At 41.5% G+C, this 16,610-nt stretch overlaps 1 protein-coding gene across 3 annotated transcripts; it reads right to left on the reverse strand.

Moving 5' to 3' along the window:
• Window positions 1–819: 819 nt before the first annotated feature.
• On the reverse strand, window positions 820–16,231 carry HSF2 (heat shock transcription factor 2). Of its 3 annotated transcripts, XM_085056077.1 has the most exons (14): window positions 15,958–16,231; window positions 12,346–12,454; window positions 11,994–12,121; window positions 10,511–10,635; window positions 8,496–8,571; window positions 7,274–7,335; window positions 7,074–7,158; window positions 6,087–6,256; window positions 4,663–4,775; window positions 4,497–4,572; window positions 3,812–3,917; window positions 2,826–2,885; window positions 2,128–2,212; window positions 820–1,758 (listed from the first exon to the last, which is right to left on the reverse strand). In XM_085056077.1, exons 1-14 carry the CDS (start codon window positions 16,138–16,140, stop codon window positions 1,469–1,471), a joined length of 1,668 nt encoding a protein of 555 aa, XP_084912203.1. In that variant the 5' UTR covers window positions 16,141–16,231; the 3' UTR covers window positions 820–1,468. The 3 variants fall into 3 exon arrangements, with proteins under 3 accessions (XP_084912203.1, XP_084912201.1, XP_084912202.1); XM_085056075.1 differs by having other exon boundaries at window positions 4,497–4,775; XM_085056076.1 differs by having other exon boundaries at window positions 2,146–2,212; window positions 4,497–4,775; window positions 15,958–16,230.
• Window positions 16,232–16,610: the final 379 nt, after the last annotated feature.

Below are 16,610 nucleotides of genomic sequence, written 5' to 3' on the forward strand. Positions count from 1 at the left end.
CTGTAACTGCTTCCTGCTTCATCAACTGCTGCTGCTCCCCTGGATTGCACCTGTTTAAATTCGGGCAAAAAACTTGAACACCAGTTCTACTATATCATATCCTGTAACAGTCCTGTAACAAAGTCCTGTAACAAAGAACAAGTTGCTGAATTCAGAAGATGAACAGACAGAGCTGTCTATGGATTCAGCTCCGTGTATGAGCGGTGAAATTACTCCTTTGGATAAAAAAAATTTGAATCCACTGCCAGAGTGGGGAATGTGGTTTTTGTCTTGCACGTATGAAGTTACTGAAACCCAGTTTCTCCCTCTGCTGGGCCTTCATGCTCTGGAGTTTCTCAAAATTTATTTTCAGTTGTGGTTTGACTTAGTTTATATTAAAATCAGGATCTCAAGGTGAGATGATTTGGTTTAGAGTGTGTCAGCTACCCCTTCACCCGGTGGTGCAGGAACTCCTCTGGCTCTGTAGCACAACCAGAGAAGCTCCCTGCAGCAGATGCAGCTTCAGTGAGCACAGTAATGGACACACAGGTGGGAAGAGGGGTAGGGCTCCTCCACTGGAAGGAAACAGTGAGGCTCTGCCACAGTTCTCAGTATGAAATCAGAGAGAACACCCTTTGGTGTGCTACTACTGGAAAAGCAGCAGCATTAGACTCCTGTTCTGGAGGTTTATCAATAAACCCTTCTGTTTTAAGACAATGAAACTATTTTCCAGTAATTGTGCACAGCAGACCTTGCACAGCTACTAAGATAGGAAAACAAGAGGCTGTTAAATCCATAACCACCTGGCATAGGGAGTAAGAGACAAACTCTTGACAAGTATCACACTTAAGTAACATTTATTTTGTCAGCATAGATGGTCCAAGTTAAAAGTACTCATGCAGCCGTGGGGCCTGGCAGCTGTCAAGAACTTTTCCCCAGTTTGTGCTATATGTGAGCACTTCCACTGAAGTGAAAGTAAGGCAGAACCAAGATTTAGCAAGGTACAGGCACTTTGTTCCCAGTTGAAGCAGGGAAAAAAAAAGCCTACATCAGGTCCTGGTCCCCCCACCCCAAAAAAGCCTTATGTGTGTTAAACAAAATGTAAAAAATAAAACCCCCAAAATACAGAAAGTCAGTGTTCCCTAACCATACAACTACTAGTTTATGTCATCATATGTAAGACAGGAAGTATAAGAAACCATAAACCAAAGCTCACTACTGACAAGTGTTGGGTTACCCGCGGTACGAGCGATGTGTGCAACACCAAGTGTTCACAGCAGTGCAGCAGCAGCCTGGCTCAGCAGTGCCAGCTCTGCCTGCTGGCCTGTCTAACTCCATAGCTGAATGACTGCGTGTATAAGATAGGAAAGGTACTTCAGATACCACATAACTGGTTACATAAAACAGTGATTTACAAAAAACTCTCATACCAAACAATATTCTAAATAAATAGTTCATCTTCATGACTATATACAGGGTCTCCCTCACATCAGTTATCCAAGAAGGACATATCTGTGTCCATGGGTGCTGGGGCAAGTTCACACAGGTAGAACAGTGTGGCTTCGCTCGCTTCTGCCTCTGTCAGCGGCTCCAGACGCACCAGTTTGCTCTGGGTGGGCTCAGGATCCAGGCTGCTCTCCAGGAGCTCATCCCCTTCCAGGGACTTGTCAACAGTGAAAGGAGTTTCAGCTGTGAAGCTCCCACTCTCAACAGCAGAGCCTGGGTTCCCATCGAGGAATGCAAGGAGTGGAAACGCAGTGTAATGGATCAGCTGCTTATCTACAGGGAGAAAAAATGCCCACAAGATCAATTAATGTGCATTTCTACATGCAGAAGAAGAAAACAAAATCCAATCCACAGTACTTATTTAAAGAATAATTAATAAAAAACACTATAGGTGTGTGTTTTAAATGTGTTTTTAAAGAATTGTTCATGCATAACATCATTTGGGCAGATTCACCTGCAAAACATCAGTTTCTCTGCATCCAGTACAGAGTCAAAAATCAATAAAGCAAATATACTAAGTATTGTGTTTTGGTAATTTGTTTAAAAGCATAACATAAAACCAGATGAGCATGTAACTGAGATGGCTTTTAGAACAATCCATGTTCAACTGTTGAACTGTTTCAATAAATCACTATAACTAACCTGATCTGGGCTTAGTACCTTGCGTTTCCTGTGAATCCGCTGGACCAGAATTATTCTTGTTAGTTTCTTTTCCCTTTGTCTCTGTCTGGGAACAAGAGCAAACTCTTAAACACACGTTTAAAGCCTGTTCAATGCCACTGGAACACAGCTGACCAACTATTACCAAAAAATAAATTTTTATTTGTGATAGGATGCAGTAGCATTATCAGTATTATGCACACTAACACACCCTAGTTGAGAAAACTTGAAATAGAAACACAGGCTACAAAGCAAGAAGCAAAACTAGTGCTTTAAATTAAAAGGACAAATTCAAAGTACTACGTATTTGCTCCACTGCTTATTACTGTGTTTCTCTTCCCACCAGACAATACAGATAAAACCATTCTGATAAAAGTAAATACCATGTTTGCAAGTAATAAAATCTCAGGGGATACAAAGTCAAAAGACTAGTACAATGTACAAGTATTAGCCTCAAGGTAATACAAGTTTTAAAGGACAAGACTAATTAATTAGTGTGCTTCTTTCCTTTGCTGTTTAAAGCCCAACAGGATGAACTCAGATGCAGTCTTCCTGTTCTCATGCAAGTCTTAAAAGCCAGAGCATGAAGTGCCATGATTCCAGTAAAGAAAACAGCAAAAGATGTGTCAATCTTGCGTTTCTCACTACTGTGTACATTGAGCAATGGATTTAAGACTTACTTTGGTATTAGTGATATGTTCATGATCTGAAGGATTCATCTGCACAGAGCTTGTAAAAAGCTAAATGAAACAAAAGATATCAAGTTTTAGGTATCTCAATGTTGCTATTAAGAACACAAGGCCATTGCTTCTGCATTTGTGAGAATAACCCCTGCACTTATTCCACCTCTGTGAGGACTGGAGTCTATTTACAGGTAATTAGTACTTTCAGAGAGAAAATCTAGCTTTGGAGTGTAATGGTTTTTAACTCCATGAAGCTTGATCACAGAGGAAACAACTGTATTGCATCTGACATGATTCACTGCAGTCTTAAAACACCATTTTCTTCTGACATTGGTTCATGGATAATTTTGTCTACAACACGGATGAACATAAGTTCCAAGTGACACCAGGCTGGAAGGAGTCACCAGTAAGTGGAGAGCAGAGCTGCTGTTAAGAGGGATCTCAGTGAAGTGGGAGAGAGGCCAACAGGCACTCCACCAGGTTCAACAGCCACGTGTCACCAGGACCAGTAACCCTATGTACTGGCCCAGGTCAGGGTTAAGGAACAGAATGGACAGGGAGCAGCTCCTCAGAGAGAGAGTCATGGCAGACAACATCCTGCCACCAGCCAGCAGCATGGCCTTGCTACAGGGAGGAAAGTTCTTTTTAACCCCAGTTCATTGAGAAGACCACAGATTATATGCTGGGTTATTTCAAAGCAAGAGCATTAATCTACTTGACATCTAAATTCACAGCACAACAAATATAAGCATAATTTCATTAAGAAAGCCATTGTTCTGTAAGAAACTTAAGCATTCACTTGAGCAGTGGTATAGCATTGAGACATACCAGTGCTTCAGAAACTCAAATTTGTAATTATTTATAACTTTCCTTTGTAAACGGGAAAAAAAAATTGTGCTTTAAATCCATTCTAAACAGCAACAACACACACAAATGTTTTCTATAGCCTATTACCAAAATACTTAAAATAAAATCAAAAGTACTTCAACCAGGAGATCTGGATCTATGCTGAACTGTCGTCCTGATAACATAGCCTGGAAGTCCTCTAAACTGCAATCGATACTGTCCAGATAATCCAGAAGTTCAACTCTAGAAGAAAACAGTATTTTATTGCTGTATCCCTTAATAAAGTGAGATAAATCCTCAAGTAAGCTTTACACAGATGTACTACATGCCTCTAAAAACCTTCACCAGAACTAGAATGAACTAAGTCAAGAATGAACAAGAAATGACCTCTGGAAAAAAATGAAAACTTTTAGCCTCTTCAGAGTAGAACCCAAGCACACAGGTTGCTTGGGTAAAAGGTTGTGAAACAGGTATCACAGGAATCACATCAATGCAACACTACAACATGATATTAGCAGATTCAATTCTTGCATCCACATAGCCCTAATGGGTCTAGTCCACCTGTAGGAGTGAAAAAATAAATCCTGACTGTTTAAAAAATCTCCACAACATTACAATACAGATTATGCACCTCACTCACTTACCAATGACAATCAGAGGTCTCATCCTAAAACACTTGTAATAGAAGGATCTTTAGAAACTGGCTGGAGTAACAGTGCCCTGTAAGTTTTAAGTTCTCAGTAGAAATTGCTATTCAGTTCTTTTTACTTCAGTGAGACAATCAGTTCTAATACTTGAAAAACAAAAGGCCAGACTACTCACTTTCCAAGAAGATTTATATTCTGTGAAATTACTCCATTTTCATTGAGTATGGAATCCATCACAGAGACTGGATCTTCTGCAGTTAAAGTTGACTGGTTATTCAGCTGTACAGCACTTGACATGAGTGGACTTGTGCTGTCACTGACAGGGCTGACTGGATCATTACCTGGGACAGCAACTGGTTCGGTACTTTTATCCCCTTGAATTATGGGGGCATATTCATCTTCATTATCATCTTCCACAATTACAGCATCAGGAGAATGGTAGCTACAGCTACAGCTGTAATATGAGATAAATTGATTAGAACATTTCATACACATTTAAATTGGTATTATTCCACAGGTTTAGTTACTTCTCACTTTAGTCAACCTACTATAAGGAAATGAACTTTTCTACTGCTTTTTAATACTGAATACAGAAAGATACACTAAATATCTATTTTCCATTGATGCTGTTCTGTAATGATCAATACAATTAACGCAGCTCTGTCAGCAGACACTGTTGTGCCAGACTACAATAACCAACTACTAAAGAACTATAGGAATACTCACATTTTTGTCATTAGAACAACTATAAGCTCACATATAAATGTGAAGTAAGTACAAAGTGAACCAAAGCATACAAGGTCATCAAACCAGACAGACAGCATATATTTTGCATATTTCTTGTTGAACAGTATCAACTCCAGAGCACCCATAACAAAGTACCACAGAGTCAACAGGTTTGTAGTTAAAATAACCTTGTTATGCATACCAGGAACAAAACCTGAAAACCAAAAGCAAGCCTCAACTGACTAGCTTTCATCCATATTCTGGTTCTTAACCCTTAAGTAGCTGTTATTTATGTTGCCTCTCTATCACAGCCTTTTCCTCATGAAGCTTTTCTACCAGAGAATGCATTCCCAGACATCAGCTGAGCAAGAACAATGGTAACCAATACAAGTAGAAACTACAAATAGTAGATTTTTATCCTTTGGGGGATAATACAAGCCCTATCAATCCAATGCAACTCAAGAACAGAGTTGCATCTAAATCCCTGGACCAAGTTTCAACTTGCTTGTAGCGGAAAGATGAACAAGTTCTGTAGTACCAGAGTACAGCCAGGGAGGAACATAATCACAAAACAACTGGGATTGTAAAAAACCCAGACCCCTGAAATTAAGTGGCTTAATGCAAAGACCACACCAATACCTGACAAACACCACATGTAAATTATTCTCCCCAAAAACATGGAAAAACAAGGAAATTCATTCCTGTCTGTATGCATAAACAAAAGTAAGAAGATTTCTCTTGCTCTGGCTTTGGACAAGTAGTATATTGAACTAGAATGCAATAATACAGATTGCTTTCACCAGTTTCCATCTATCCTGCTGGTATCAAAACTCCAACAGCCAATTAAATATTTTGGAACAAATCCAGAGGGCAATAAATGAGAATCTAGTGTGAATTCACAGATAAAGTTTCAATGTGTGCAAGAGTGCTGAATAATTCTAACCACTTCACTAAAAAAAATTATCTAAGACATCTGAATTACTGCATACTATACAACATTGAAAGCCATTTATCACAGACACTTCTTGAGACTTCTTACTTGGAAGAATCTGAAGTGGTATCTTCACTTGTTTCTGGTGTAACGGGAAGATTTTCTTCATCAGCCATGGGATGTTCTTCCTCACCCACATCCTCAGTGACATCATAAATAACAATGTCATCTGAAATCTGTTCCCTTTGTTTTAATTCCTCATTTCTGTTGAGAGGTACCTGAGAATTATTTTTAGAAGTCAGGGCACAGAAGGATGATGAGCTTCAGTATTTTGACAGTTATCATTGTATCTTAACAATGTTTCAGATCTAATGAAGTCTAAGAGCTTTCCTGCACCTTGGAGATTACAAGCTGTTTGTACATGTCTATGTTTAATAGAAAAAGCCATAGAAGTAAATAAACAAGCCGGAGAATAACAGCTACAGGAAAAATAGTCTGGCAAATACTATAGGCATAGAAATAAGAATATACTAGCACTATTATAACATAGAACTAAAATATTAAAACAATGACTACCATTTAAACAGTACGTTGTTATAAAGCTACTAATTCTATTGCCATACTACAGCACTTGTTAAACAATTTCCCCACCAATCATTATTTGGACAACAGAAAACAACTTTCAGTGCCATGATTTATTCAAATGCAACATGAACATTACATGATTTTGCTGAGTTGGATGCTTGCATTCCAGAGCAACACATTGAACCCTTGCCCAGTATGGGGCCAGGGATGCCCCACTCCCAGAGATAACAATGCAACATTTTGTGCTATTTCTAACAGCACTGTTCTCAAAAGCAAACTGCTTTCAGCACAGCTTACAGGCAACTGGTTTATACATGCCTATGTTGGAAAGTGAATGGTGATTACCAACACATTTAGCTTCTGAAGGAAACACATGGCTATGACTTCTACAGGTTGACAGCTCTCATTACACAGTTCCATTTTAGTCTACATACAACAATGAACTTGATCTATCTGCCCACCCTCACTCCCTTCCATCAAAATGGAGAATACCCATAATATAAAACTTACATGGTGGCTACTGTCAGCTGGTTCTTTCACAATTTTCTGAACTACATTTGACTTTGTAGGTCCATTAGTGTTCAGAAGTAAAGGCCTACATCAGACACAGTAAAGGAAGAAAGCCATCTCAAAAACCAGTTCTTTGGTTTTTAGTCAACAAGACCTGTCAGTTTATCAAGTGGACAGCAAGTTTTCAAGATCATATTTACCTCTTGCGTTTTAGGCTCACTAGTTGGTTATTCTGCACCAAGGTAACAATGAATTGTACAATCTGTAAGGGAGAAAACACTACTGTTGGTTGCTCTACTTTGTTTCTCTTGAGTACCAAGATATCTTATAGCAGAGATGCCAATAATAAAATCTATACATAAACAGCAAAACACTTCCTTTGTATAATAACTTTTATACAGAGCTGTTCAGAAAAATTAAAAATCAAGGTAAAAACCAGTGTTGGTGATATTGAAATAGTTATTTAATTGTCAAAGAAAGACTTCTCACATAGGAGGTGATAAGAGTAGACTTTTACACTACATCATACAGTACACAGACATCCAGCAACTCAAACCATTAAAAGAATTCTAATTAGCAATGACTGAAGGCATACAGGGATGTGGACTGTATACATAACCTGTATCTGGAAATACTGGTTCTGATTAAAGGCATTTTTGACACATTCAGAAAAAATTACATGTACAATTAACAGTATTCATCAGCTGCCTTTCCTTTTGTAATGATAAGACTTTCTTCCCTTATGTTTTAAATGTAAGGCTTTAACTTATGTATCTGCCTTGAAGAAACTGGGAAAAAAGAATCAGTAAGTCTGTGCTACAAGGCTACTTGCAGTGATGCCCTTTCTGGTATGTTAAAAAAACCCAGATCTGTACACTCTATGCATTTATATCAGTTTTGGCAGATCATAATCTAACTCTTAAAGTAGGCTAACATATTATCAATGGGTTCAATTCAATTATGTATTCCTCTGGTAACATTAGGCATATACAATCAGTGGGTCAGGTGAGTGGGACAGCAGTGAACTTCCAATACAGAATCTTGTAATTCTTGCAGCGAGGAAGTTTTTCCCAAGATTATTCAACGGAGATTTAGACATTTGATTCCCAAAGTAATAAAAAATGAATGGACCATATTAAGGGTACCCTTAACGTCTCATGCAGGATGTTCTTGAACCTCTTCCTTTGAAAATGTTTACAAGACTTAGGCCTTATTTTCTGTTTATGCAGTAAAATACCCTGAACGTTTTTGAACACTGAGATTTGTTCACCACATACTACCACCCTGCTGTTTTTTCAATTGAAGAGAGATTTCATATTACAAAAAGCTGAGTGAGGGGAAAGCAAGGTAATGTGGCACAGCATTCCTAGCTCAGAAACACCCACTCATGCACACATGAATGATGCTTGAATGAAGCCTTACCTTTCGAATAAGTTGCTGCTGTTTCAAGTGTTTTGCTCTCAGTTCTGACACTTCCCTCCAAAGAGATTCATTCTCTCTGTTTAAAAATAATGATTTAAAAGTCAAACTAAAACCAAGTTATAAAACATTTATATTAATTTCTGTTCAAGATCAGCTGGTTTCATTAAAACTCTCTGAAATGTGCTTTAGTCTGGGGACTGGAGTGGGAGTGTCACACAGCAAGCAGCCTTGAAAAGTAACTATGAAACAGAGACCCAAACACAACAAGTGACCTGCAGAGAATTTCCAACTGCTTTAATGGAAGAAAAATAAGATTCCCAAATTTGGCTATAATCATTACCCATATACGCAGCATTTAAAAATTAGCTATCAGCATATAACAGTTAACTCCGTTAGCTCCAGTAAAGAGGCATGTTAGGTGACAGGAGCATGTCAGAGGTGGCAGTTTTCATGAAACACTGCCATTTTAGAAACCTTGGTTGTTCCAGTACTCACAGGACTCCAGTTATTGATACAGTGTAAAAACTGCCCTATTGTAACCACGAGCTTTGTTGTTTCCAACAGTGCATGCCATATGAAGAAGTAGATAATGAATACCAAAAGCTTCAATGAATACGGGAAGACAACATACCACCCTGCCCTCTTGCAGTTTGATTTTCAACACAGAGAAGCAAACTCCACTGAAGTTTGGGTTTTCAGGAAACCTTAAACTAAGTTTTCAGAAACAGCTGCTTGTATGCAGTGTGATGCAGTGTACGACTCACTCCTCGAACTGTTCCTATGGCCTACATGCAATTTAAGAACACAGTTCCATCATAAAATTAACAACAGAAGTTAGGGATTCTCAACTTTCTCAATTTGCCCACTAGGTTTATCAACATGTTTTGTAGGACCAGGTCTTCTGATTTAGCTCCAGTTTCTACCTCAATCTTTTTAAACTGATGGGATGACAGTATGGACATCAAAGATCAACCACTGTGTTCTCATCTATACAAACTGTCAGGTCATCAGCAACTAGCTGTCTTTTTCGTCAAAGCTAGCCCTGCCCAAGGTAGTGGTTTGGACCTGATGGCCTTCTGAGGTTCTTTTCAACCCAAATTTGTCTAGGATTTCAAAATGGCCAATACGATTTTTACTCTAGACTGTCCAGATTCTAATGAAGACTATGCCTAGGCAAAAGAAGTTTGCCTATGAGTACTCTACCACTCAAGTCACTAGAACTGAAGTCTAGAAATTAGAGAATCTACTTCTTGAACTAATCGGAGACCTCTGCCACAGAGGTACACTGTCACTTTCTCAACACAGGTTAAGGTATCCTGAGACAGTTTCTATTATGCTCATTTGTCTTATCTGCTTCTACACACTCTACAGGATTAAGTAATTTGTGACACGCGTTTCTCTCACTGTTAAGAATAAATCATAATTTCGAAGCAGGCAATAATGCAATTCTAAAAAAAATGTTATTTACATTTGCATTTTAGGTTCTTTTCCTCTGTCAATGAGGTAACTATTGAATTTCCAAATTACATTTCTAAACACATTTTCATAGGCATTAACTCTTTGGTGATTTTAAACAGTGGGGGAATAAGGACAAAAATAATAGGAAAATAAAAAACAATGAGAAAAGACATTGTCATAAGAAAGTATTATATGCATATTGCATAAACCAAACTCTGCTTCAAACCAAATATCGTAACTATTTCAAACCTGACGACAAAAACCAGCATACTTTATACTAAGAGCTGATTTAAATATTCAGCCTCAGCATCTATATGGAACTATTATTACAGGTGTTATTTAATTGCCTACTACTAGACAGTTCGGTAACCACCAACATTGCCTATTACTCTTAATAGTATCAGAATATTCAATTTTTAAGCAATTTTTCTTTTGAAATTTATGTTCCTAAGGCAATAATTGAAGTTAGGCAACCAGTAATCAACAGACGCCTAAAATGAAGTCTTTTTCCAATATCTAGTCAGCATTAAGGATCAGTTACTGATGAAGCAACTTACCTCTTCAAAAGAGACAACTGAGATTCAATAGCAGTTTGTTTAACTTGCACCTTTTGAGCACTGCATATTATTTTAGAGAGATCTTCCTGAAGTATCTTGTTTTCGTCAGGTCTCGAAGAAGAAGCCTTTGAAAGATTAGAATCCAGAAACAACACTTCCCTTTATTCATGCTTAACTATTATTCTCTTTTGATGATCACGTATATTTTCTAACTAATGATGACAAAATATGTATTGAATTTAATATTAAATCAAGCATCAAAAAAACCCCAAAACCCAGAAACACAACTGGCACCACAACACCTTTAGTTATTATAAACATCTGTGTACATTCAGACTCTTAAGGCATTTTTCCAAGTGCTTTGCTTAATCATAACTGTTTCACAATAAGCTGTTGTTAATAAGTACATCACTCTGGGCTGGTTTTGGCTGGGGTAGGGGTAATTTTCTTCACAGTAGCAAATACGGGGCTGTGTTTTGTACTTGTGCAGTTGTGCTGCAGTGTTGGCAATACAGAGATGGTTTTGTTACTGCTGAGCAGTGCTTATAGAGTCAAGAGCTTTTCTGCTTCTCACATCACTCCACCAGCAAGTTGGCTGGGGCTGCACAAGAAACTGGGAGGGCACACACACCAAAGTAAGATTGCATAGCATATGGTGTCATGCTTAGCATGTAAAACTGGGGGAAAAAGAAAGAAGTGGGGGGGAAGGTCAGAATGATGGCATTTGTCTTCCCAAGCCACCACTACATGTGACGGGGCCCTGCTTTCCTGGGGATGGCTGAACACCTGCCTGCCCATGGGGAGTGGGAAATGAATTCCTGGTTTGGCTTTGCTTGTGTGTGTAGCTTTTACTTATTAAACTGCCTTTATCTCAACACACCAGTCTTCTCACTTTTACTCTCCCAATTCACTCCCACATCCTGACATGGAGGAAGTGAGCAAGTGGCTGTGTGGGGCTGAGCTGCTGGCTGGGGTTAACCATCACATTCAGTTTAATTTGCCCTATTTCTATTTGCCATCTATATCCACCTGACTCAATAACAGCAGAGCACATTTCAGAAGCATAACAAACATGTTTATAGGTTTGCCCCTGTTCTCTTGGGTGTAAAGTTTAATGCTTACAGGAGCTTTGTTCTGAAACAAGCTACATAAACAGGCAGTTTCTTATACTGCTGATTGTAAAGTCAAAGCATGCTCTGCACTTCTAATACTCATTTGCAAATTGTCATATTACATAACTCTTTTTTTTGCCACCTGTGAAACTTAACTATAATAACAGCAAAGTAGGTTAGATAAAAAAACCTTGTCAAATCCCCCAAAATATCTTTAAACAAGCTCAAGATATAAATGAAAGCAGGGCAGTTTGTCTCCATAAACCCTGAACTCATTTGCACTCACAATCCTGCAGTGAAACTTGACAAGGACTTTGCTATTCATCAATACTTAATAGCACAGGTTTTCCACATACTGAATTTTCACTAACCTTCCTTTTAATGTGTTCCAACAAGTCCTCCCGGCCTTGCCTAAAATATGCATGCCGAAACTCTGCTGGACCTTCTCGCTCCAGTTTGAAAACCCCAGTATCAACATGGACAACTTTACGGAAGCCATCTTTAGGAAAAAAAAAAAAAAAAAAAAGAGAAAGAAAATAAAAACCTCAAAACCCACATTAAGAAATTGAAAGTATGCTGTCCCAACTATCCTGTTACCAATTTTAAGGATGAGACAGTATCCTAGCAGCAGAGAACACAAGGTCACTGCTCAAAGGAAATTATAACTAAATGATTATTTGCAGGATTTAAACTATGCTAGAATGTAAAAATCCAGGAACTTACACATGTTTAACTGTCTGACAAAGCTTGCCATGTTGTTGTGCTTGAAGTACTTGGGAAGAATCTCTTTTGCGAATCTCTGTTCATCCAACACCAAGAAACTCTTGCCATTCTACAAAGAGAGAAACACATTAAGCTACTTAAAAACCATAGCAGAAAACACACTGGGCTTTTTAGAATTAATCACCAGATTGGAATGTTTCCTTTGTGCATGCAGTACATTACTGATGTGCTTGCCTACAATTTTCCAAAACAAAAAGTGTACAAACCTTGCACTTGCAAAGCAACTGAGTACTATCGATTTACACCACTTTACACACTGCTTTCTCAGAAATGAATTGTTTACCAGTAATTATCACAGTTTCACTACAGGACAATACTGTCAATTTTGAATGTAATTTTGAAGCCTTGGGAAGGACTCTTAAAGAACATGAGCAAGGAAAAAGTACCAACAACCAGCTGAAAGTCCAATCTGCTTTTCAGTATAAAAGCATGATTAGTTTGATAGGACTTGCAGAGCAGATGAAGCTGCAGAAGAGCTGAAGGTGTCCACTGGGTTTTGGAGTTACCAAAAAGGTAGCCACCTAAGGCAAGATTCCCCTTCTCCTGGAATGTCAATTGTGAGGGAGAACTCATATTTTATTTAATCCACAGGCCTTAACTAAGAAAGAAGGATCGGCTCTTTGTTCTTCAATGACTGCACTCCATTTAACTACAGGGCAAGTAATTGCCAGAATGGAAACTTCCTACTTCAAAATGGTTTAGGTTCTGTCTACACATCCACAATACTCTCACCCTTTATGCAGTTAATAAAAAGCCTTATCATCTTCAACGAATGTCAACCCTCTTACTCCATCTTCTTAGAGACCTCTAAGTCTAATGAGTCACTTTTCTTATCCTCAAACGCCAGCAGTTCTGTGATCCCAAGAAGCTTAAAGAACCAACTGTAAGATCCTATGAACATCCTTGTCCAAAGGCTGGTGTCCTTGTTTCAGGTAGGATAGAACTGATTTTTTCTTAGCTGGTACAGTGCTAAATTCTGGATTCAGTAAGGGAATAGTGTTGGCAATGCATTGATGTTTTAGTTGCTGCTCAGCAGTGCTTACCCTAAGTCAAGGTCCTGTCAGCTTTCCATGCTCTGCCAGTGAGCAGGTGCACAAGAAGCTAGGAGGGTGCATGCCCAGGACAGCTGACCAGAACTGGGCAAAGGGATACTCCACACCATGGAATATCATACCCAATATAAAAGTGGGGGAGTTATCCAGCAGGAGGGCCAACTGCTGTTTCCAGATGGGCTGGCTACCAGCCAGCAGGTGGTAAGCAATTGTACTGGGCATCATTAGCTTTCTTGGGTTTTCCCTCTGTTTTACTGCTATCATATTATACTTTACTTCATTTCAATTTTAAATGGTTTTTATCTCAACCCACGAGTTTTACTTTCTCTACCAGGGTGTGGGGAAGTGAGCAAGTGGCTGTGTTGTACTTAGTTGCCAGCTGGGGTTAAACCACAATTTGTTCCTGACAAATCAGCAAGGAGAATCAGAAACAGGATTTTATAAATGGCTCTCCACTGGACGACTTAGGCACTTAACACTGAGAGGAAATTAGGGAGATGAAAACTTCCAGTAATGCCTACCTATCTCCTGCTGAGAATCAATCAGTGGAAGGGGAAGCAAAAGAAATGGCAGGAACAGACCATTTTAGCCAATGCTATGTGTAAAACTCAAAAACTGAAGGTGCTGAACCAAGTGACTACAGTGACCAGTGATACCAACAGATAACTTCCATGAGGTGCCTCACTTTATCATCACTTTGACAGGGTCCAGCCTTAGCACATAAAAATCTGGGAAACACATCCACTAGCTCTTGTTGCCCTGACAGTCATTTACAGCAAAGCTGTACAGCCATTATGGCCTGTAAGCTTCACTACACAGCTAAATGCAATTTTCAGCTCCTAGTGCCAAGGACTGCAGCATATAGCAGTCTTCCAAGTGCTTAATTTGTATTCCTCATCCATATTTTCATGGGCAAGACAACACATCCTGTGGCTTCACTTTGCAGGGAGACAAAAATCTGGCTGTTCTATTTCAGATGGCATTTATCCTTACAGTGCAAGGACACAGATTTGTATAGAAGTAAAATATTAGAGTAACTGTACTCTCCCTGATAACGTTCAGTACACTTTTTGTACCATATAATAACAACACAGAGTATTTTTAAAAGACATCTGAGGTAATCCCAATACTTCCCTCCCACAAGAACTGCTGCTTGCTAATAATATCAGCTGTGATGAGTGGATCTTCCCCTCTAGAAACAGCCTTGCAGAATCTCAAACAATTACTTTTATTGTTAATTAAAAAAAAAAATACAAGGATACCCAACAGGCATTGTTGTGTTTACTTGAGATAAACACCAGCAATGGATTTGGAAATTCTCCAATAAAAGCATAAGGTAGTAAAAATAGCATTTCTTAACGTTGATAACATCAATCATCATACAGCCCTCAGTGTCTCACTTAAAAAAAAAAAAAAAAAAGAGAAAAAACCAAGCCAACCCAAAGAGCCCCACAGAAAATACCATCCCAAAACAAACAAATAAATAAACGGAGAAATTAAGAAAGAAGAGCTGTCATAATCTACTGACTCCTCCTGCCTCCCTCTTTGGGAAGTTTCAGCTGAAGGTACTGGTAAACCAACTTCAGTAAAATGTTTAAGACATTTTATCATTTCTCAAGCATTTAAAATAGGAGGTCTCAGTTGAGTTTAACTCAACACCTCTTAAAGATAATGACAGAATTTGGTAAGAGGGTTTTATTGAAAACAGCACATAGAAAAAAATGAAGTAGTTATTATTAAAATATGTGCTTAGCATTTGGCACAACTGTCAGTGATGCTCACTGCAGCAACTTGCCAGCCCTTCGCTGCACTGTACGAGAATTGGTGCCCAATTCGACTTCCCCCTTGGCCCATCCCCTTCCCGCCGCTCCAGCAGGTGGTCACCCGAGCCGGGAAGCCCCCGGCCATCCCCACGTGGCCGCTCCCCACCGCCCCTGCGGGATCCGGCCCTGCGGGCGGCACACGGCAAACAACAGCAGGCCGGAGCACGCCGCTCTCCCCATCGTCCCGGGGCTCTCCCGCAGCCCCGGCTCACCGAGAGCGAACCCCGTTCCTGGCGCACCCACCACCCGCGGTGGGAAATCCCCCCGCAGCTCCGCGTTCCCCGCACGCCGGCTCCACAAGCGCACGGCAGAAGCCCCTGGCTCCCGCTTCCCACCCCCATGGACACCGAGCCTGCTCAGGCGGGGCCCGGCAGACAGACATCCCCCCTCCACGGGCTGCCTGGGGACGCGTCCCCAGGGCGGGCCCCGCAGCCCCTGCTCCACGGACGAGACGCGGCAGAGGCTGAGGGCCGGCGAGGCGAGCCGACCCCTCCCCAGCAGCTCAGGCCGGCTCGGCCCGGCCCGAGCCCGACCCAGCCATGCGGCCGTGCCCGGATTTTCCCTCCTCCCCACGCCCACGGCGCGGCCCCCAGCAGGCCCCGGTGCCCGCCGGAGCGAGGCGCAGGGTGATGGCGGGGCTCCGCCACACGCGGGCGGGAAGCGGGGGGGAGGCCGACCTGGCTCCAGGTGATGAGCTGGTTGCTGGGCGTTTCGCCCAGCAGAGCCCATAGCTTGCTGAGGAAAGCCGGGACCCCCGGGCTGGCGGAGGGAGCCGACGATTGCTGGGGAGGCTGCGGGGGTGGCGGAGGAGGCGGCGGCTGCTGCTGCTGCGGCTGTAGCTGCTGCTGCTGCTGCTTCATTGTCGCTCGGGAGCGGCCGGGGCCTCTGTCCGGGGAAGGAGCACAACCACAGCGGCCTCGCCCCGCCCCTCGCCCGCACCCCGCATGCGCGGCGGCCCCGCCGCACGCTCGCGTGCCGGCCCCGCCCCTTCCCCCTGCGCCTTACATAACGTCCCCACGTGCGCCGCCCTCACGTGGCACAACAGCGCCGGCACGGGGGGGACGGGGCCAATAGGGGCGCGCCTCGCGGCGGGGGGCGGGGCCGCGCCGTGCGGGCGCACGTTCCCGGCGGGGCCGCGGCGCGTGGCGCGGGGCGGGAGCGCGGCCGAGCGGGAGGAGCAGCGCTGCCGCCCCGCCCCGGGACGGGCTGGCGAGCCCCGGAACGGGCCTTGTGAGGAGAGAATGGTGAAGGTGGCTAGTCAGATCAGAAACATAGACACTGCCTAAAAAAAGAACTGACAACCGTATGCACCACAGGAGCATCCAAGCCA

This window comes from Lichenostomus cassidix, chromosome 3, assembly GCF_008360975.1.
Source record: "Lichenostomus cassidix isolate B80296 chromosome 3, HeHo_3.0, whole genome shotgun sequence".
NCBI classification, from domain to species: Eukaryota; Metazoa; Chordata; class Aves; order Passeriformes; family Meliphagidae; genus Lichenostomus; species Lichenostomus cassidix.

Excerpts from the sequence above, each read along its gene's own strand:
- HSF2 (XM_085056075.1), bottom strand. The coding sequence starts at position 16,140 with ATGAAGCAGCAGCAGCAGCAGCTACAGCCGCAGCAGCAGCAGCCGCCG. Across the intron at positions 2,213-2,825 it reads AACATATCACTAATACCAAA|ACAGAGACAAAGGGAAAAGA; the intron begins GTAAGTCTTAAA and ends TCTTGTTCCCAG. Across the intron at positions 1,759-2,127 it reads AGGTACTAAGCCCAGATCAG|ATAAGCAGCTGATCCATTAC; the intron begins GTTAGTTATAGT and ends TTCTCCCTGTAG.